The sequence below is a fragment of the Poromitra crassiceps genome, assembly GCF_964638095.1.
Source record: "Poromitra crassiceps genome assembly, contig: HAP1_SCAFFOLD_1484, whole genome shotgun sequence".
In the NCBI taxonomy this organism is placed as follows: domain Eukaryota; kingdom Metazoa; phylum Chordata; class Actinopteri; order Beryciformes; family Melamphaidae; genus Poromitra; species Poromitra crassiceps.
In genome coordinates this window covers 7,941-28,824 of record NW_028150928.1, presented here as the reverse complement: position 1 = coordinate 28,824, position 20,884 = coordinate 7,941, and the positions used below count along the sequence as shown (strand labels likewise).

Sequence of the window (20,884 nt, the reverse complement as noted above, 5' to 3'; positions counted from 1 at the left end):
AACAACAGCCCCCCGGCCCCCCGCTGATTACCCTATGTACTTGACACACCAGTTTGAGAATTGCTTTGTGAGTTAGTGCAGCACACCATGAATTTAGGGAGGAAAATGTTTAGCTAGTCTACAGCCTTGGGCTGTTAGCTTGCCCTAAGAACCATTCACATCCTGTATGATTACATTCCAAAAATGCAACACGTTACCAACCGGTTTCAAGCTATCCAAGCACTGGCCAATAGGGTTTCACTTCCTGTTTCCCAGAGCGACATACAGTGTTGTTTCACACTGCTCTATGATCTGAGTTACTCCCCCATATGTCAAACACCGGAAAACCAAGAGAGTTTGCTGCCTCACATCGGGAACAATGGACAAGCAGACACTGCCTTCTTTGAGGGTCTTCTGAGACGAGCTAAATCGTGTTCTTACCATTGACACAGGAATGTTTTTATGATTTAAACCTGACGACATAAGCTGTTCTGAACTGTGGAGTTACTTCATTGTTACATGGTGAGCTGATCATCATGTCTCTCCCAGAGGAAGACCTCACGTGCCCCGTATGCTGCGACATCTTCACAGACCCTGTCCTGCTGTCGTGCAGCCACAGCTTCTGCAGGAGCTGTCTGAAGTGCTGCTGGGACGCTTCGGGCTCGCGCGAGTGTCCGGTATGCAGGAAAAGAGCCCCCAAGTCCAGTCCTCCCTCCAATTTGGCTCTGAAGAATCTCTGTGAAGCTCTGATGGAGGCCAGGAGTCAGAGTTCCATGTTGGTGGACGAGATGATAAACTGTAGCCTCCATGGGGAGAGGTTCAAACTCTTCTGCCTGGTTGACAAACAGCCCATCTGTGTGGTGTGCCAATCCTCCAAAATGCACAAGAACCACGACTGCTCCCCTATAGACGAGGCAGTGCTGGACTGCAAGGTGAGAGAAATTAATGTAACAATCTGTTTCTCAATAACAGAATAACAACTAGCTAAAATGACTTTGCTGTTCACCTATATTTTTAACCTACAGTCAGAAGGTAACTCCTAGCCGTAGAATGCTGTTCATCAGGTCTGTCCTGACACTGTTAATCTTTTAGTGACGGACGGGCGCCTTAAAACATCTGAAGTACTCTTAAGTAAAAACATCATTCCTTAATCCCTGCTGTTGACTATTAAGCGGCCTGCCATACATTAATCTTTGACTTTCAGGCTGAACTTACTTCATCCCTGAAGAGCATGCAAGATAAACTGGACAACCTCCAGAGAATTCACTGTTGCTCAGCAGACATGCTCAGTCACATAAAGGTAACCTGCGAGGATTTTCTTACATTGCTAATCAGTAGTGCAGTGCCCGTTCCCATCCCTCCCCTTCCCCCCATTCACACATCATTCTTCTCTCCCACTCTTCACCCCCCCCCCCCCCCCCCCCCCATCCTCCCCCTGCTTGTAACTTTCTCGGTTTCCCAGCAGCAGCGCACCTACCAATTTCAAAGTCAATTGGACAAATGGTTCTTGAGATAGGCTACGTGAAAGCCATGTTCTGATTGGCCAAATTGCACGAAATTCAATACTGCACTTTCTCCCGTACTCAGCAGCGCACCTGCCACGTTTGAAGTCGATGGAGGAATGGTCCTGGAGATACATTTTTGTGTGTGTTGCTAGTAGGTAGCGCTATAGCTACAGTATGTGCGTGTCCGAATTGCACAAAATTCAGCACTGCACTCTGGGTTCCCAACAGCGCATTACCCAAGGTGGAAGTCAATCGGACGAACAGTTCTCTGGATAAACTGCTTTTTGTGTTACCAATAGGTGGCGCTATGACTATGCGCATGTCTGAATTCCACGAAATTCTGCACTGTACTCTGCCAGGTTCCCCACAGCATGCACAGTGCGCACTCGCAAAGTTTGAAGTCGATCAGACGAACGGTTTTCGAGATATCTGAAGGACAACACACACACACACACACACACACACACACACACACAAACACACACACACACACACACACACACACACACACACACACACACACACACACACACACACACAGTGCCCAGATGGTTCTGCCTTTATTAGATAGATACAATTAGCTCAAATGAATCAGCCTTTGCAATTATCTCCCCCAGAGTCAGGCACTGGAAACACAGAACCGGATCAAGAACCAGTTTGAGCAGCTCCATCAGGTCCTCTACCAGGAGGAGTGGGCCAGGTTAGCCGCGGTGAGGAAAGAGGAAGAAGAGAAGACAGCAGGGATGAAGGATCAGATTAAAGAGCTCTCGGCAGAGATGCTGTCCCTCGCAGAGACCATCACTGTGCTGGAGGAGGAGCTGAAAGAAGATGACATGCCCTTGCTGACGGTACGGACAATCTAGTTTACATTAACTTCTTAATTACTGTTCTCATTCTCTTTTCAAATTGACACTTTTTTCTTTTTTTGTGTTTGTGCAGAATTTCAGAGCCACTCAGGAGAGGTATGTCATGTGTCGTAATGGATTTATACTCTACTTACAGTATATTCTGCTTTGATGTGGTGAGTGGGACACATTTTCACTGCATGATGCCTTTTGTAATTGCAGGGGAAACAGCATAGAACTTGGATCAGAATACATGTCTGGCGTATTGATCGACGTGACCAGCCACCTGTGCAACCTCAAGTACAGAATCTGGGAGAAAATGCAGGACCATGTTGAGTATAGTGAGTACATCAGACAGCGTGATAGTTTTCTTAAAAGGTACACACCAACATTTTGGGAGATTACAGTATTTACCATCGTAAAGACGATAGTAAGACGAGAAGATAGATGCCCTCCTCTTCTCTATGGATGCAGTAGAAAAGTAGTTACGCACCCTCCCCTCCTGCCAGTTAGCTTAACACAAATGACTGGTAGTCTGCGGTATCAGGCTAGCCTACCCCCGCCGTAAGTACACGTTCCAACAGCGCCAAAACACTCTCATGTACGCTTATGTACATGTTGTGACTCGTGCACTAACCATGTTATGAAATAATAACGTAAAATTACAAGACATTGTAATTTACGAAGCAAATACATGCCGGAAGTACTTTCCTGAAGAAACCTTGAAAGCTCTGGCTATGTACGCTGCTTCGTAAATTACAATGTCTCGTAATTTTACGTTATTATTTCATAACGTGGTGAATGCACGAATCACAACATGTACAGTACATAAGACTACATGAGAGCATTTTGGCGCTGTTGGAATGTGTATTGGGTGACTTAACGAGGGTAGGCTAGCCAGATACCGCAGACTACCAGTCATTTGTGCTAAGCTAACTTGCAGGAGGGCGCGTAACTACTTACTACTTACTCTACATGCAGAGAGAGGAGAAGGGCATCTATCCTCTCATCAAAATTGCTTAATCTATCAAAATGTTGGCATGCTCCTTTAACAGGTAAGTACAACCTAGTTGTCAGTTAAAACATGCTATTCTTGATCTTAATAGTGCATAGTTTTCAATACCAAGTTTTTTTTTTGTCATGCCAGAGCCTGTAATTTCTGTTCTTCCGGGTGTGTCATTCCGGGTTTCCACCAATAGCCACAGAAGAGAGGGTGCTGGGAAGCATAAGAACAGCAATGGCCATTTTCAATTGAAGAGACATGACAAAAACAACAACTCGGTATTGAAATCTAGGCAACTTTCAAGAACACAAATAGCCTGTTTTGATGGACAACAACTGTGGGTTTAAGACAAGTACTGTTTTTTGTGTGATTGCTACATTTATGAAAAAGTAGGGCCATTTTAAATGGAGCCCGCAGTGGAATTCGCAGGAGCTTGTCTGGGACTCAGCATTATGAGAATCAGGCCCACGTTAAATAAATAAATGCTAAATACAACCCAAACCCTGTGCAGCATGTACAACTTTCTCTTTGGCCAAATTCCTCTGTTAGCTCCTGTGACGCTGGACCCAAACACAGCACACCCCTGCCTCATCCTGTCTGACGACCTCACTTCCCTCCACTACACCAGCCAGCCCAACTGTTGCCCCGACAACCTGGAGCGCTTCCACATGAGCGCTGAGGTGGTGGGCATGACCCCTCTGGGCTCGGGGAGTCACCGCTGGATCGTGGAAACAGGAAGTAACCAGGACTGGATCCTGGGCGTGGCCTCCTCGTCCGTCCCGAGGAACGCTGAAGTCTCCGCTCGGCCCGAGAACGGCTTCTGGACATTGTGTTTCCGGGACGGGGAGTTCAGGGCAATGACCTCGCCCCCCACACCCCTCACGGTGTCAGGAAAGCCAGACCGAGTCCAAGTGCAGCTGGATTATGACAAAGGGACTTTGTCTTTTTTGGACTCTGTTGATGACACACTTCTTTATGTGTTTACACACACATTCACAGAAACATTGCTTCCGTATTTCTATACACAAAGCAACCATCCACTGAGAATCCTGCCAGAGAATGTGTTTGTCACAGTGCTGCGTAAATGAGTGTATGAGTAGTAACGTTACTGTTGTAAATTATCGGAGAATTTCACATCTTAATGCTGTTTTGTTAAGTGAAATGAATGGCATCCCTCAAAACCTGAAGGAATCGATAGCAAGAGACTCAATGATATTATATATAGGCTATACATATATATTATATGATTTGGTACCTCAGTGAAGATGCTCCGTTAAAAGATCATTTATTCACCAAGTAATTCTTCTGTTTCAAAAACATTTTGTAAAAGCCTATCAAAATTTGTGTTTCCACTCATATGACCCTTTCCCCTTTTTTTAGAAAGTTGTTTTGATTGAGGATAGTTAGACCTACTTCCCCAAATGAACTTGGAGACAGTGTTGTAATAAACTTTTGTTGTTGTATAGCATAACGCTGCCACAACCTTTGTTAACCTCAGAGGCAAGAGAATATTCACCACAGAGACAGATTCAAGGGCCAAAAAATAGATTTTATTGAAGTTACAAATTCAGAGGCACAACCCAGCAAAAAGCCCCCACAGAGGCAACTAATAAAGCACAGGCGGCCACCCGACGTCCCTGCAACTCACAACTTTGCACACACCCTGGCATAAACACTGCATGCAATAAACACACAGCAACCTGTACACTGCACTCTAATACAACACAGTATCAAAATGCAGCAAGGACCACTCCAAACTGTAGGCAGGTCAAAACCAATTTTACCAATAGGGGGAGCCAGAGGGCCTCCTTAGCCACCAGGTTGCCTCTTAATTGGCCTCTGGCAAGGTATCGAATTATAGGGCTTAATTCTAATAGCCTAATTATTAGGATATTCAAATCAGTTTAAAATAAATGAGACTAAGACAAAAACAAGACAACATTAAACTTGAAAGTGTTTGAAAGTGTTTTAAGACTTATCTCGCCCCGGTCTGGCGACAAGACCTTGAAGACCTTGACCTTGAGGCTTGAACATGGAGTCTTGCGTAGAAACAGGAAGCGCCGCCGCCTACAGCAACACTCGCTGCTGCAGCCGGGAGACATGATGGCAGACGACCACCTTGAAAAGGTGTGAGGATATGTGGAGCAAAATGGTAGTTAACACAGTGAAGCACAGGCAAGGCACTTTACTAGTCCCCAGTCCCTCTCTACCTATAAAGGAGGTGCCCAGCCTCCCCTCTTAACATTTGCCCTGTCTGGCTGTCTTCACTGTCGGCGACACTAAAAGTTGCGAACATCACTCTCCCGCCACAGCCACAGCCACAGTCACAGACAAAAGCAGTTCAGTCTTCAACACATGCTGTCCGCGTCCGGCCTTCCAATGTCCTTTTTAAGCTGTGCAGCCGCTTCTATACGTGACATGTGTGTCCGTTCGTGTGTAGCATAAGAAGTCTGTTTGTAGCATGGGGCTAGCGAAGAGGGGCTGTAGCTAGGGATAGGAAGGTGGTGGAGGGTCTCGATTTGAGGCATTGTTGGGGGGGGGGGGGGGGTAGGTGGTGGGAGAGGGGCTAGGAAGGGGGCGAGGCTAGGAAACGAGGTGTCAGTTTGTATAGCATGATGTTTGTAGCATGAGAGGATAGTTCGACCAATCAGGAGTAGCCTATGCATAGGGAGGGAAGCAGCGGAGAAGGGGCCAACCTGTGCAACCTGCACCGCTTACATCACCTGGGTGTGGTTTTTGGCTGGCTGCTGATGAGTGATCTTGGCATAGATGAGGATCCAGAGAGGGTTCCTGAAATCCTGATAAACGTAGCAATGATGCATTCATCTCTATTGTGTGAGGGACATCTATGTTCTGCCAGATCGGGATGGAGGAGAGGTTACACACACACACACACACACACACACACACACACACACACACACACACACACACACACACACACACACACACACACACACACACACACACACACACACACACACACACACACACACACACACTCACACACACACACACACACACACAGTTCCTTCTTCTTTCTACTGGTGGTGCTTCTCCTCTCCAAAGGTCCCTGAAAGAAAGGTTGAATTCAGTTTTTTTTATTCAGTGTAGCTTGACAGTCATTGTTTTACAACAAAAAACAAAATAAATCCAAGGATTACAGGCAAAGTCATAAATTATATTTTAGTCTGTTTTCTCTTTGTACAGATGATGGCGCCAAAGTCTTGCAAAACCAGAATCAAATTGGTGAGGATTTGAGTACAATAGAATGGAATATATAAGATAGTTATTTCAAAATTATATAGTAAGAGCAGCACAGAGCATGATTAGATTGCGTTGTTATTGCTTTTATGGTATTTCTGTTTTATTTGACAGAGTACACTGGAGAGAGAGACATATGCAGCAAAGGTCCTACGGGCTGGATTTAATCCCAGTATATCACAGTTGACTATGATATACTGGGATTAATTTAGCCAGGACAACCCTAATTTCTTTATTGGATAATATATTTTTATTTTTGGAAAATATAGCAGTTTATAAAGGTATAGTGTAAAAATCCTGAGTTTCTGCTTGTTTCATCATTATTGATGCATAATCCAAATGTAGAACATGGGAAAAAAAGTATTTGACGATATTAATTGTATTTTTCAAGAATGTTTGCTCAAGCTTTGCATAAAAATATAAAGATAAAACATTCAGAAAATGATGAACATTGATAGGGAACAAACATCAGTGATTAAAATATCAAATCACTATGAAAGTATAGATCAATGAACCATTTCCCACCTTTTGGTTTGCCATAAATCTTAGACTTAGTATCCATGTGGTTCAGCGGGCATTTGTTTACCTTGTTAACTTCAAGTAGATGGCTTTTGTGCCGGTGGGGTTTTGTTCTTTTCTGCCTTGACACATGTGCAGCACCTCTTAACGCAGGCCTCAGGCAGGAAGGGCACCTTCTCCAGACGGGACAGGTAGACGAGCGGCTGGATGCTGCTGCTGATGTTGATGAATGCGAAGCCCACCGGCTGCACGTAACAGCGGAATACATCGGGAGCGTAGTAGTCTTCAAAGGGGAACATCGCTACAAGCGGCAAGTAGTTGCACACGATGATGCCCAGGATGGAGAGCACTATCTTGAAGGCCTTCCTCTTCATGGGGTGCATCTCATCTTTCCCTGTGCCAGGGGACTTCTTCAGCGCCCACAGGATGGTTCCGTTACACACAACCATCCAGGTAAACGTCGCCAGGATCTCACCGGTGAACACCTTCTCAAAGTCGGGGAGGCCACCCACAGTCTTGGCTGCGGCGTAGGCGAAGGTGAGGGCGAACACCAGCACGGTGAGGCCTAACCTGTACTTGATGTCTTTAAGCTGGCAGAATGCCACGGGAAAGACCACAGCCACAAAGCGGTCCAGGCAGATACAGGAGAGGAACAGAGGCCCGCTGGTATCTTTCACACCGTAGGTGAACTTGAGGGCGGACCACACCTCCTTGCTGTGCCAGTGGTAGAGGTTGAGGAAGCTAACGGGGACCATGGTACCAAAGTAGGCATCCATGAATGCCAGGCAGCCCAGGAATATGTCGGAGGTGGAGGGCTGTTTGCGGTTGTGGATGAGGATTGCGATGACAAGGAGGTTGGCGGGAATTCCCACGATCACATTGAAGCACTGTATGGCCAGGTCAAACAGAACGCCCTCGACCAGTAACTCACAGCCATCAATCACGCTGAAGGGCTTGGCCGTGGCGTTGGGTGGGAAGTCAGTTGTGGTGTTGAGAGGGAGTCGGGTCGGGAGGGAGGTTGAGTTGAGTGTTGCGAAGAACATATTTTCTGCCATGGTTAAAACAGCAAAGACCCATTCAAAACACGAGGACTGTGATGGGAACAAAGAAAGGAGAATAATGATGATTAGGATCTGAAAACAACACATTTGCTTTATTCGACTCACTCACTCACTCACTCACTCACTCACTCACTCACTCACTCACTCACTCACTCACTCACTCACTATCTGTAATATTTAGGCAGATGACTGAGGCCATGTTCAGACTAGGAGGCCAAATCTGATTTGTTAACTTTAGTGACCTATTGATGATTTTATCCAGATTGGTTTTATGAATCTGGACGCTCCAAGTCTGATTTGTGTCATTTGTCCCAAACCACTATGGAGGTAGTTTCCAATCTGCTTTCGACTGATGTGACTTAAGTGTGGACGCGCAGATCCACCAAATCTGATTTGAACGTCACTCGCAACTCGTCATCAAATGCTTCTGCGCAGGAAAACCACGTCACCAACGTACGTATTTACTGACGCCTACGTCGTTACCATAGCAACCCATGCAGATAGGCTGTTTAGGTCTGGACACACAGATCCGACTTGAGAATCAGATTTGTGGCAGTGCGGACACACTCCCAAATCAGATTTGGGAAACCAATCAAGATAATGACTATTCATGACTTTATCAGCAAATCAGATTTGCCTGTAATGTGAACATGGCCTGATACATGACAGATGACAGATATGAAAGGCGGATTACTTTATTAAATGGTCCAATATAAATTAACGACATCCCCGCCCATTTAGAGTCAGGTAACTTCAGTGTTAAAGGTAAGCGGACTGGTGGTAGCCGGCCTACGTGTTTTCTACCTGAGCACAAATACACAGCCTGTACCACGTCAAACATGCTGTTGCTCATTAAGACTGGTGTTTCTATAGTCTCAGTAGAGTTGAAGCCACTACAAAGGGTGTGAGTTCCCAGAGAGGAAAACACATTAACAAACAGTGTCAGGGCTTCCCCTCAGGCCGTTCTCTTGTTTTTGTGTCTGTGCTGGCTCTCCTCATGGGAGATCTAACTCACTTAGGGGACTCGTGCTAAGAGCACCATCCTTTTTGGGAGCAGGATAAAAGGGGAGCCAGCTCTGAATTAAAGTGGCAAAGCATATTCTGCATGTAGACAATTTGCCTAGGTTTACTGTTATGAAGGGCAGTGGGAATTCTGTACTTTGTTGGAGGATTCAGATGTCCTTTTCTGACATTTTGCGATACCCAAAGTGAATTTAGAGCCAGAGAAAGACTTTAACCTGGAAACGAAATGTAATGATGGAAGAATAACTGCCAAGGAGTCAGACTGGAAGTAAAGTTAGGGCTGCTTTGAGGAGGGGCGACCAGGCACAGCTGTACCAGGGCTGAGCATCCCCAAAGGATCACAGTTATGTTATGTTCAGCTTTTGTAACATGGGTCCAGGCTTTGTTCTGGGCTCTGGGACTGCTTATGTCAGGCACGTCCAAAGTCTGGCTCGGGGGCCAATTGCAGTCAACGGACTGATTTTAAGTGTCCCTCAGCTTGTCTCTCAAAATATAGTATATGTGGCCCTCCACAGAATATTGGTTAATCAAGCAAGTTCAATTCAATTTTTTCCCCCCATTCACCTAACGATGACAGCGGTATCATACAGATGTAGACAAGCACCAAGTATCAACAGCACAGGACTCATGTTTTCAGATGGTAAACAAAATCCTTAGAGTACAATTGTATTGTCTGTTTTTTTTTTTTTTTCTACCCACACAGTATGATGCGAGAAGCAGCCCCCCGGGATTTTCACATTATCTAATCTGGCCCCCATTAAAAAAAAAAGTTTGGACACCCCTGGCTTACATCATGCAACCTCTTTGAAAATGTGTCAGTCTTCACAGTGCGCCTGAGCTCCTTGCAGTGTACAGACTACTTTATGTTATTGGAGCCAGAGGCTGCGATCATCCCTTTTACTGCCGTCAAGGAGCCGATTGTGGTTCAAAGTGCACCTGTCTTGCTCCTTCCATAGGTTCTGTCTCTTACCTCCCTCTGCTGGCTCTGCTCCGGGGCACGCCGACTCCTGTGGGACTAATCAGACTAGGATAGGGATGATCTTTGCCAAAGATGCTATAGTCCCTGGAGATGACAAATTTAATCAATTGTCTTTTTCTGCAGGCATATCTACTGAAAAAGAAAAAAGAAAAACAGTATTTTACAGAACTGTTGTTTTTGTTTAGCCCAGGAGCTAAATGTCTGTCTCTGATGTCATATTTGAAGTTTTAAATGTTAAAATATACATTTACTGGGAAGAGAGTCTTTATGTTATTACTTGTTATTTTGATTGTTGAAATAGAAAAAAAAGAAAGACAGTTTGTTCCAAATGTCAGATCATTCTAATGTTGTAATCTGTGATTCATTAACAGTTGAAAGTGATTCTGACAATCTTTTGTGCCTTTCTGCCTCCACCTAATTTTAATTGACATCTTGAGTGAATGGCCATTAAATAAAGTAGTAAATATATAATTCCATTGTTGTTATAGGAAACAGTTAAATACCTTTTGACCAAATAAACACATTCAATTCATGTTCTATGTTGATAAATTTGACTAATACATTAAAGCTTTTTGCAGCTTTTGTTAAGTGTCCCAAGTATACTGTAGGTCTTTTTACTGGAGCTTTGAAAAATGTTACAAAACACTTCTTCCAGCTACAGTAGACATTTCAAATGGAGACATTAAAAACTTGAGTTATTTCGAAACCCACATAGGTTAAGCCAAAACCACGCCCTGTGCCCGCCTACGCAGCAGTCAAGCGCCGGGATTGACCAGGAGAAAGTATTTTGTCTTCTTTTGACAGCTCGAATCTCCCACATCACACACTGCACAGCACACAGTCCAGCGATTTCATGAACCAACTGAATTGCTTTTGATAGCGGACATTGAAATGAATGATGGTCACATACCAGTGTATTAACGCTAATGAAAACGTAATACAAGCTTTTAACACATTTCCCACACCACACTGCACCCAGCCCAGCGATTTTACTAGGCCTAACCAAATTGCTCTTGATAGCGGACATTGAAAATAAATTAGCCTACTGTAATAGGCTATATTAACGCTAATGAAAACGTAACACAAGCTTTTAACACACAAACGATTTTTAAACATATTTATTTCAAAACATCATTGTAAAATTCAGGGCTTTAGCCAAAGCTTCAATAACAGAGCTCAGCTGACAGTTGAACTTGCAAATGAAAAATATAAAAAATGTAAAATGAAAAATACAATAGGCTACAGCACATAGGCCTAGCTTCTTCTTTTTTTGGCACAGCTATTCATTCCCCCCAGTCCAGCAGTTTGTTCCAGGCCAGTGAAGTCCCAACAATCTACAAAAACATGCAATAATATAAAATCATAGATACAAAGTTGAATCATACACAATCAATAAAGCCAAAAGTAAATGGTTAGCCTTCCCAATGGCCAAGGGCAGCATCTGTTATTCTGGCCTCATAATAAGTACTGAGGCGGGTGGTCAGAAAGTCAAATAACACAACACCAACAACTACAGCAAGGCTGCAATGAGGATATTATTATTGAAAGACAAAATCCTACATCGCACCAAAGCATACAATGTAGCCTACCGTGGTTATTCATAATAGTTCACACAGGAGAGAAACAATTTAATTGTTCAGTGTGTGGTAGCCTAAATGTTTTGGTCAAAAAGGAGAGTTGAAATCACACATGATAGTCCACATAGGAGAGTATGTTGTTGTAATGTCTAAATAATTCACTATACATATTGTCAAGTGTTTCTAATTTCTACACCATACAGGCATTCAAAAAATGGATGTGTGTGTTCAGGGATGCATGAAGCTGGGGGCGGGAGGAGGACAATATGAAACGATGAAGGTTGGGGTATAGTTCCTGTAAGAAATTCAAACCACTTTCACCCCTGACTGCTACTGTGTTAGTCCATACGTGAAGACCTCACCTCTGTCCATCAACGATCATCTAAAATGTTTCCAATCACACATTGATTTTGGTGCCAGAAAACAATATATATACAGTATCTATTTATTTATTTGCTAATTTTTTAAAACAGAAACAGACAAAATGAAAACAACAAAAATTATGTGCGGGTAGAGACAGGAAACCCTAGTAGGGCTTATACGTCGTCTCTCTACCTCAGAAAACAACTTTATTTAGCTGATATGCATCTTCATGGTATGCATCATAGTAATATATCAAACAATGTAACTTGAGGGTCTTTAAAGGGGGAAAACAATCAAAGATTGATGCTTTTCTCAAAATGTGGTGGCCAAGGCATCCCCATCACTATAGCTACCTGTTTGTTTAAATGTTTTCTATAGCAATGGAACTACAAATAAGGCTATTCACAAGGTCAAATGATCAATGGATCTTTGTGTCAATTTTTTTTAACGACATCTGCCTGCATAACTCTCATGACATATTAGATTTAATATAACTTTTTAAATATCAATTTCAGTTGAAATGATAATAATTGTATTTACCTACCAGAATGGAAGTATTATCTTCTGTGCAGTGCAGTAAGTGTCATGTAGTGTGTGTCAAAGTGTTTGTTTGGAGGGCTTCATTTATAAGTCCTGTGAACATTGGGGATTTGGAGGTGATTGTTATGTGACCAGCCAGTCTCCCCCTCTTCTCGCTCTCTCTCCCCTCCCTCTGGAGTTCCTGCTCTATCTTAATTGCCTGAGCAGCAACACCTGGAGCCAATCAACCCCAGGGTTTATTTAAATGGAGGTTGGAGTGGAACACAGGAGAGCTTGCACACACACACCGAGCAGCGCCTGGAGAGGGTTCTCCTCTCCAGTGGTAATTATTATTTTGTACTTTCTATTTTAGTTGTACTTTGTTCGGTTGTACTTTGTTCTGTTATTTTGTTTATTTGTTTAGGCTAAAGTCCCCAGTAGTTATGTTTTCGTATGATCCTGTTTAATCCTTTGTTCTTTTTGTCTCTTCAGGACATCTAGCTGGCTTCGACGGCCCAAAGGGGTTGGCCCAGGCCTTTTCCTTAGTTTGGCCGGATCTTCAGCCTCCTTTCTTTATATCATTTGCTACTTTGGTCATTTTCTTCATTTTTGGTTAAAATAAACATTTGAATTATTGTGCAACCTGCCTGGTGTCCTAAATATGTTCTGGTCTTCTGTTGAGCCATATTTTATGTGTTGAAGACCGTAACATATTATGGGGGCTCGTCTCAAAGTTTTGTGATCTGTGCGGTGCGTAATCCCATTTTCATCTTTTTCACGGAACGCTGTTTTCCGCGCTGGTGCTGGTGGTCTGATGGGGCCTCAGTGTTGTAGCTGTGTTAAGGTACTGGTGATGGCAAACTGTGTCAGAGCAACTTTTTTTCTCCATGTGTCCAATTGACATGTGTGTGTTGCTGGACACTTTGTGCTGTTTTTCTGTCATTCAAGTAACCTCTTATACATAGTGTAGCGAACCGGGGTTTGACGTGTAATGTGGGGTTCCGTGCTTAGCTAGGAACTGATATGTGTGGGTGTGGTCCTAGGGGGAAGGGTGTGTATGGGACCAGCGGCCGGGGCGGAAGTCAGTCTAACTATGCGAGGGAGCTAGAGTGGTGGTATGTAGAGCTAGCAGCGAAGCTAGCTGCTAGGAGCGATTGTGAAGCCAAGAATAAAAGCCTTGTACCAACTTCAAGTCTCCTTCCTTGGACGAATACCCGATTCGTTACACTGGTGTCTAGGAGTGGGATCGATAACCCTCTGTACGGCCGAGAAGGGAGAGGGTGAGAGAAGGAACGGCAAAAGAGACTGTGTGTGGTGCGGTTTTTGGGCTCAAGACCTAGCGGTAGCAGGCTAGCTGCGTGTGCTAGCTGCTAGGGGCGCCATGTGTGATGGTGCGCGGCGAAGAATGGCCATTGGTGAACGGGAGAAAAGAGGAGCTGACGGCGGGGATCGGCTCGGTGCTGGCGGGCATGGAAGCCCGTTTGTTGAGAGAAGTCAGATGGCTGGCGGAGGCGATTCCTGCCTGGGCAGTGGAGCTGTGGCGGGCGCTGCGGGAAGTCGGGCAGCGTGTGGATTTGCTGAGCGCAGAGGTAATGCAGCGGGGAGAACGGCCAGAGGAGCCGCTAAAGAGACTGTGTTGGACATGCGGAGAACCGGGCCACGTGGTGAGGTGGTGCCGCAGCGGTCCCGGGGGACGGACCGGGTATGTGGAGCAAAGGGACTGGGGACAGCAGGGAGCCTGCTGGGCATGCGGTGCATTGGGGCACATAGCCAGAGAGTGTCAAAAAGCTGTCGGGGACTGGAAGACAGCGGGAGAGGAGAGACGTGCAGGCGGCGGACAGGTGAGACTCTGTTGGATGTGCCATTCGCCTGAGCACTTAGCCAGAGACTGCACGGAGAGTGTGAACGCTGGAGGAGACACACAGCCGGGGGAGCAGCCGGAGCAACAGGCAGCGGAGCAGCGGAGCAGTACAGAGCCGGTTATTCAGGGCAGGAGAGTGACGGTTGAGCCGGCCCAGGCTAGCTGCTCTGCATACCAGCGGGTAGAGGGGGACATCATTATCAGTGACGAGACAATCAGGAGAGCGGGGATCGTGTTGAACAGCCAGAGGGAAGTGAGAGACATCACCTGCAATGCTGTGGCAGTCGGGGGAGCGACACTCGTGTCTCCGGGTGAGCCTGGGGGGTTACCGCCGGGGGAACCAGCCCAGCCTAGCCGCTACATACCCCCCATGGTTGCACTGCAGAGAGCCGAGGTGGAGATCGACGCCGGTGGTGTTCGCCCTGCTGTCCTGAACACGCCGCCCCCTGGGGGAGCGGGACGGGAGGACGGCCGAGTGCAAGAGGTGGTCCTGGAGGACGACGTCATGGCCATCTGGGAGGTCAGCGGGCATGAGAGGAGACGCAGACAGAGGGAGGATGCAGATATCGGTCCGGTGTATGCGTGGGTGGCGGCCAGACGCCGGCCCCCTGTGGAGGAGATTCACCTGTGTTCCGGTGCCACGAAGGGACTGTGGAACATGTTTTCGGACCTGCAACTGGGTGGAGATGGGGTTTTGGAGAGAAAGGGGCACGGGAAAAGCGGGACCCAGTGGGTTGTACCCGGTTGCCTGCGAGAATTGGCACTGAAGGGGATGCACGAGGGCCCATACGGTGATCGTGGGCCCGAAGAGACACTCAGCCTCATCCGTGGACATTACTACTGGGGCAAACAAAAAGAGGACGTGCGGAGATACTGCAGGGAGTGTGAGGGCTGTGGGGCACAGAGGGGGGATGGAAACGGTGGTGGTAGAAATGAAGGGGAAGGAAAAAAGAAAATAATGTAATGTGGGGCTTGTGTTTAATGGAAAATGTGGGTTGAATTTGAATGTGTGAAAAAGAAAGGAAATAATGGGAAACCAGACATTAAGGAGTGCCTAATGTAAGCTAGACATTATGGAGGGCCTAATGCAAACTAGCCATTATGGAGTGCCTAATGCAAACTAGCCATTATGGAGTGCCTAATGCAAACTGGACATTATGACGGGGGTGTTGGAAAAGGAAGGGACTAATTGTGGGGGATTGAAATGTTGTGGGAATTTGTTGGGAATTAGAATTTGAATGTGGTGATGGGAAAACTGTTATTGGTGTTGGTGTGTTTTGGTACAGGGGGGATACGTGTGGGTTGTGGGTGTCGCGTGGGCGCGACATTAAAGTTGGGTGGGGGAAATGTAGCGAACCGGGGTTTGACGTGTAATGTGGGGTGTAATGTGGGGTTCCGTGCTTAGCTAGGAACTGATATGTGTGGGTGTGGTCCTAGGGGGAAGGGTGTGTATGGGACCAGCGGCCGGGGCGGAAGTCAGTCTAACTATCCGAGGGAGCTAGAGTGGTGGTATGTAGAGCTAGCAGCGAAGCTAGCTGCTAGGAGCGATTGTGAAGCCAAGAATAAAAGCCTTGTACCAACTTCAAGTCTCCGGTTCCTTGGACGAATACCCGATTCGTTACACTGGTGTCTAGGAGTGGGATCGATAACCCTCTGCGACGGCCGAGAAGGGAGAGGGTGAGAGAAGGAACGGCAAAAGAGACTGTGTGTGGTGCGGTTTTTGGGCTCAAGACCTAGCGGTAGCAGGCTAGCTGCGTGTGCTAGCTGCTAGGGGCGCCACGTGTGATGGTGCGCGGCGAAGAATGGCCATTGGTGAACGGGAGAAAAGATTCCTTCAAAACCTGAAGGAATCGATAGCAAGAGACTCAATGATATTATATATATACATACAGTATATATTATATGATTTGGTACCTCAGTGAAGATACTTGCTCCGTTAAAAGATCATTTATTCACCAAGTAATTCTTCTGTTTCAAAAACATTTTGTAAAAGCCTATCAAAATTTGTGTTTCCACTCATATGACCCTTTCCCCTTTTTTTAGAGAGTTGTTTTGATTGAGGCTAGTTAGACCTACTTCCCCAAATGAACTTGGAGACAGTGTTGTAATAAACCTTTGTTGTTGTATAGCATAACGCTGCCACAACCTTTGTTAACCTCAGAGGCAAGAGAATATTCACCACAGAGACAGATTCAAGGGACAAAAAATAGATTTTATTGAAGTTACAAATTCAGAGGCACAACCCAGCAAAAAGCCCCCACAGAGGCAACTAATAAAGCACAGGCGGCCACCCGACGTCCCTGCAACTCACAACTTTGCACACACCCTGGCATAAACACTGCATGCAATAAACACACAGCAACCTGTACACTGCACTCTAATACAACACAGTATCAAAATGCAGCAAGGACCACTCCAAACTGTAGGCAGGTCAAAACCAATTTTACCAATAGGGGCAGCAGAGGGCCTCCTTAGCCACCAGGTTGCCTCTTAATTGGCCTCTGGCAAGGTATCGAATTATAGGGCTTAATTCTAATAGCCTAATTATTAGGATATTCAAATCAGTTTAAAATAAACGAGACTAAGACAAAAACAAGACAACATTAAACTTGAAAGTGTTTGAAAGTGTTTTAAGACTTATCTCGCCCCGGTCTGGCGACAACACCCCGGGACCCCCATGAGGCTTGAACATGGAGTCTTGCGTAGAAACAGGAAGCGCCGCCGCCTACAGCAACACTCGCTGCTGCAGCCGGGAGACATGATGGCAGACGACCACCTTGAAAAGGTGTGAGGATATGTGGAGAAAAATGGTAGTTAACACCGTGAAGCACAGGCAAGGCACTTTACTAGTCCCCAGTCCCTCTCTACCTAAAGGAGGTGCCCAGCCTCCTCTCTAAACATGGGAACAGTTGCCCTGTCTGGCTGTCTTCACTGTCGGCGACACTAAAAGTTGCGAACATCACTCTCCCGCCACAGCCACAGTCACAGTCACAGACAAAAGCAGTTCAGTCTTCAACACATGCTGTCCGCGTCCGGCCTTCCAATGTCCTTTTTAAGCTGTGCAGCCGCTTCTATACGTGACATGTGTGTCCGTTCGTGTGTAGCATAAGAAGTCTGTTTGTAGCATGGGGCTAGGGAAGAGGGGCTGTAGCTAGGGATAGGAAGGTGGTGGAGGGTCTCGATTTGAGGCGTTGTTAGGGGGGGGGGTAGGTGGTGGGAGAGGGGCTAGGAAGGGGGCGAGGGAAACGAGGTGTCAGTTTGTATAGCATGATGTTTGTAGCATGAGAGGATAGTTCGACCAATCAGGAGTAGCCTATGCATAGGGAGGGAAGCAGCGGAGAAGGGGCCAACCTGTGCAACCTGCACCGCTTACATCACCTGGGTGTGGTTTTTGGCTGGCTGCTGATGAGTGATCTTGGCATAGATGAGGATCCAGAGAGGGTTCCTGAAATCCTGATAAACGTAGCAATGATGCATTCATCTCTATTGTGTGAGGGACATCTATGTTCTGCCAGATCGGGATGGAGGAGAGGTTACACACACACACACACACACACACACACACACACACACACACACACACACACACACACACACACACACACACACAGTTCCTTCTTCTTTCTATTGGTGGTGCTTCTCCTCTCCAAAGGTCCCTGAAAGAAAGGTTGAATTCAGTTTTTTTTATTCAGTGTAGTTTGACAGTCTCATTGTTTTACAACAAAAAACAAAATAAATCCAAGGATTACAGGAAAAGTCATAAATTATATTTTAGTCTGTTTTCTCTTTGTACAGATGATGGCGCCAAAGTCTTGCAAAACCAGAATCAAATTGGTGAGGATTTGACTACAATAGAATGGAATATATAAGATAGTTATTTCAAAATTATATAGTAAGAGCAGCACAGAGCATGATTAGATTGCGTTGTTATGGCTTTTATGGTATTTCTGTTTTATTTGACAGAGTACAGTGGAGAGAGAGACATATGCAGCAAAGGTCCTACGGGCTGGATTTAATCCCAGTATATCACAGTTGGCTATGATATACTGGGATTAATTGAGCCAGGACAACCCTAATTTCTTTATTGGATAATATATTTTTATTTTTAGAAAATATAGCAGTTTATAAAGGTATAGTGTAAAAATCCTGAGTTTCTGCTTGTTTCATCATTATTGATGCATAATTCAAATGTAGAACATGGGAAAAAAGGTATTTGACGATATTAATTGTATTTTTCAAGAATGTTTGCTCAAGCTTTGCATAAACATATAAAGATAAAACATTCAGAAAATGATGAACATTGATAGGGAACAAACATCAGTGATTAAAATATCAAATCACTATGAAAGTATAGATCAATGAACCATTTCCCACCTTTTGGTTTGCCATAAATCTTAGACTTAGTATCCATGTGGTTCAGCAGGCATTTGTTTACCTTGTTAACTTCAAGTAGATGGCTTTTGTGCCGGTGGGGTTTTGTTCTTTTCTGCCTTGACACGTGTGCAGCACCTCTTAACGCAGGCCTCAGGCAGGAAGGGCACCTTCTCCAGACGGGACAGGTAGACGAGCGGCTGGATGCTGCTGCTGATGTTGATGAATGCGAAGCCCACCGGCTGCACGTAACAGCGGAATACATCGGGAGCGTAGTAGTCTTCAAAGGGGAACATCGCTACAGGCGGCAAGTAGTTGCACACGATGATGCCCAGGATGGAGAGCACCATCTTGAAGGCCTTCCTCTTCATGGGGTGCATCTCATCTTTCCCTGTGCCAGGGGACTTCTTCAGCGCCCACAGGATGGTTACGTTACACACAACCATCCAGGTAAACGTCGCCAGGATCTCACCGGTGAACACCTTCTCAAAGTCGGGGAGGCCACCCACAGTCTTGGCTGCGGCGTAGGCGAAGGTGAGGGCGAACACCAGCACGGTGAGGCCTAACCTGTACTTGATGTCTTTAAGCTGGCAGAATGCCACGGGAAAGACCACAGCCACAAAGCGGTCCAGGCAGATACAGGAGAGGAACAGAGGCCCACTGGTATCTTTCACGCCGTAGGTGAACTTGAGGGCGGACCACACCTCCTTGCTGTGCCAGTGGTAGAGGTTGAGGAAGCTAACGGGGACCATGGTACCAAAGTAGGCATCCATGAATGCCAGGCAGCCCAGGAATATGTCGGAGGTGGAGGGCTGTTTGCGGTTGTGGATGAGGATTGCGATGACAAGGAGGTTGGCGGGAATTCCCACGATCACATTGAAGCACTGTATGGCCAGGTCAAACAGAACGCCCTCGACCAGTAACTCACAGCCATCAAACACGCTGAAGGGCTTGGCCGTGGCGTTGGGTGGGAAGTCAGTTGTGGTGTTGAGAGGGAGTCGGGTCGGGAGGGAGGGTGAGTTGTGTGTTGCGAAGAACATCTTTTCTGCCATGGTTAAAACAGCAAAGACCCATTCAAAACACGAGGACTGTGATGGGAACAAAGAAAGGAGAATAATGATGATTAGGATCTGAAAACAACACGTTTGCTTTATTCGACTCACTCACTCACTCACTCACTCACTTACTCACTCACTCACTCACTCACTCACTCACTATCAGGGCCGGTTCCAGAACAAGATGACTAGGGGTGCATCCCAGATAGGAAGGGGTGCAGATGCCCGGCCGAAGGCATGTTATGACATGTTATTTTACTAAAAATAATGCATTTGACCATCATTTCAAGTAGAATGATACCACCCAAGCAAGAATATTTCAAGTGTTTCAAGTGCTTTACTGAAATATTTGGACCATATAATGATAATACAATTATCTCAACCTTAAAAGGTTACATATACATTAAGGTTACAAAAAGCCATAAAATCACATCAAAGAACAAAGAAAAACAACAACTATAATTCAAGTTTAAACAGTAAGTGTGCAGCTGTAGCATTTATTTAAAAAAAAAAAAAAAAAAAAAAAAAAAAAAAAAAACTTTTCAACTGAGCATGCAGACAATTAAAATAAGGGTGCAATGCATGCTTTTGCACCCCCGTAGAACCGGGCCTGCTCACTATCTGTATTATTTAGGCAGATGACTGAGGCCATGTTCAGACTAGGAGGCCAAATCTGATTTGTGAACTTTAGTGACCTATTGATGACTTTATCCAGATTGGTTTTATGAGTCTGGATGCTCCAAGTCTGATTTGTGTCACTTGTCCAAAACCACATATGGAGATAGTTTCCAATCTGCTTTCTACTGATGTGACTTCAGTGTGGACGCGCAGATCCACCAAATCTGATTTGAACGTCACTCGCAACTCGTCATCAAATGCTTCTGCGCAGAAAAACCACGTCACCAACGTACGTATTTACTGACGCCTATGTCGTTACCATAGCAACCCATGCAGATAGGC

At 45.6% G+C, this 20,884-nt stretch overlaps 3 protein-coding genes across 3 annotated transcripts; 1 reads left to right on the top strand and 2 right to left on the bottom strand.

Annotated features, from left to right (window-relative positions):
* The first annotated feature begins 330 nt into the window (after positions 1 to 330).
* Positions 331 to 4,759, top strand: LOC310771909 (zinc-binding protein A33-like). Its single transcript, XM_083664410.1, has 6 exons — positions 331 to 911; positions 1,184 to 1,279; positions 2,102 to 2,332; positions 2,424 to 2,446; positions 2,552 to 2,670; positions 3,882 to 4,759. Exons 1-6 carry the CDS (start codon positions 516 to 518, stop codon positions 4,418 to 4,420), a joined length of 1,404 nt encoding a protein of 467 aa, XP_083520536.1. The 5' UTR covers positions 331 to 515; the 3' UTR covers positions 4,421 to 4,759.
* Positions 4,760 to 7,192: 2,433 nt separating this feature from the next.
* Positions 7,193 to 8,170, bottom strand: LOC310771912 (G-protein coupled receptor 183-like; the record flags this gene model as incomplete). The annotated part of the gene is made up of 1 exon (XM_083664412.1): positions 7,193 to 8,170. The coding sequence occupies one exon, from the start codon at positions 8,168 to 8,170 to the stop codon at positions 7,193 to 7,195; it is 978 nt and encodes a 325-aa protein (XP_083520538.1).
* Positions 8,171 to 18,943: 10,773 nt separating this feature from the next.
* Positions 18,944 to 19,921, bottom strand: LOC310771910 (G-protein coupled receptor 183-like; the record flags this gene model as incomplete). The annotated part of the gene is made up of 1 exon (XM_083664411.1): positions 18,944 to 19,921. The coding sequence occupies one exon, from the start codon at positions 19,919 to 19,921 to the stop codon at positions 18,944 to 18,946; it is 978 nt and encodes a 325-aa protein (XP_083520537.1).
* Between the last annotated feature and the right edge of the window lie 963 nt (positions 19,922 to 20,884).

Coding starts and splice junctions, on each gene's coding strand:
- LOC310771909 (XM_083664410.1), top strand. CDS start 516: ATGTCTCTCCCAGAGGAAGACCTCACGTGCCCCGTATGCTGCGACATC. Junction 2,447..2,551: donor TTCAGAGCCACTCAGGAGAG/GTATGTCATGTG, acceptor TTGTAATTGCAG/GGGAAACAGCATAGAACTTG. Junction 2,671..3,881: donor GCAGGACCATGTTGAGTATA/GTGAGTACATCA, acceptor TTCCTCTGTTAG/CTCCTGTGACGCTGGACCCA.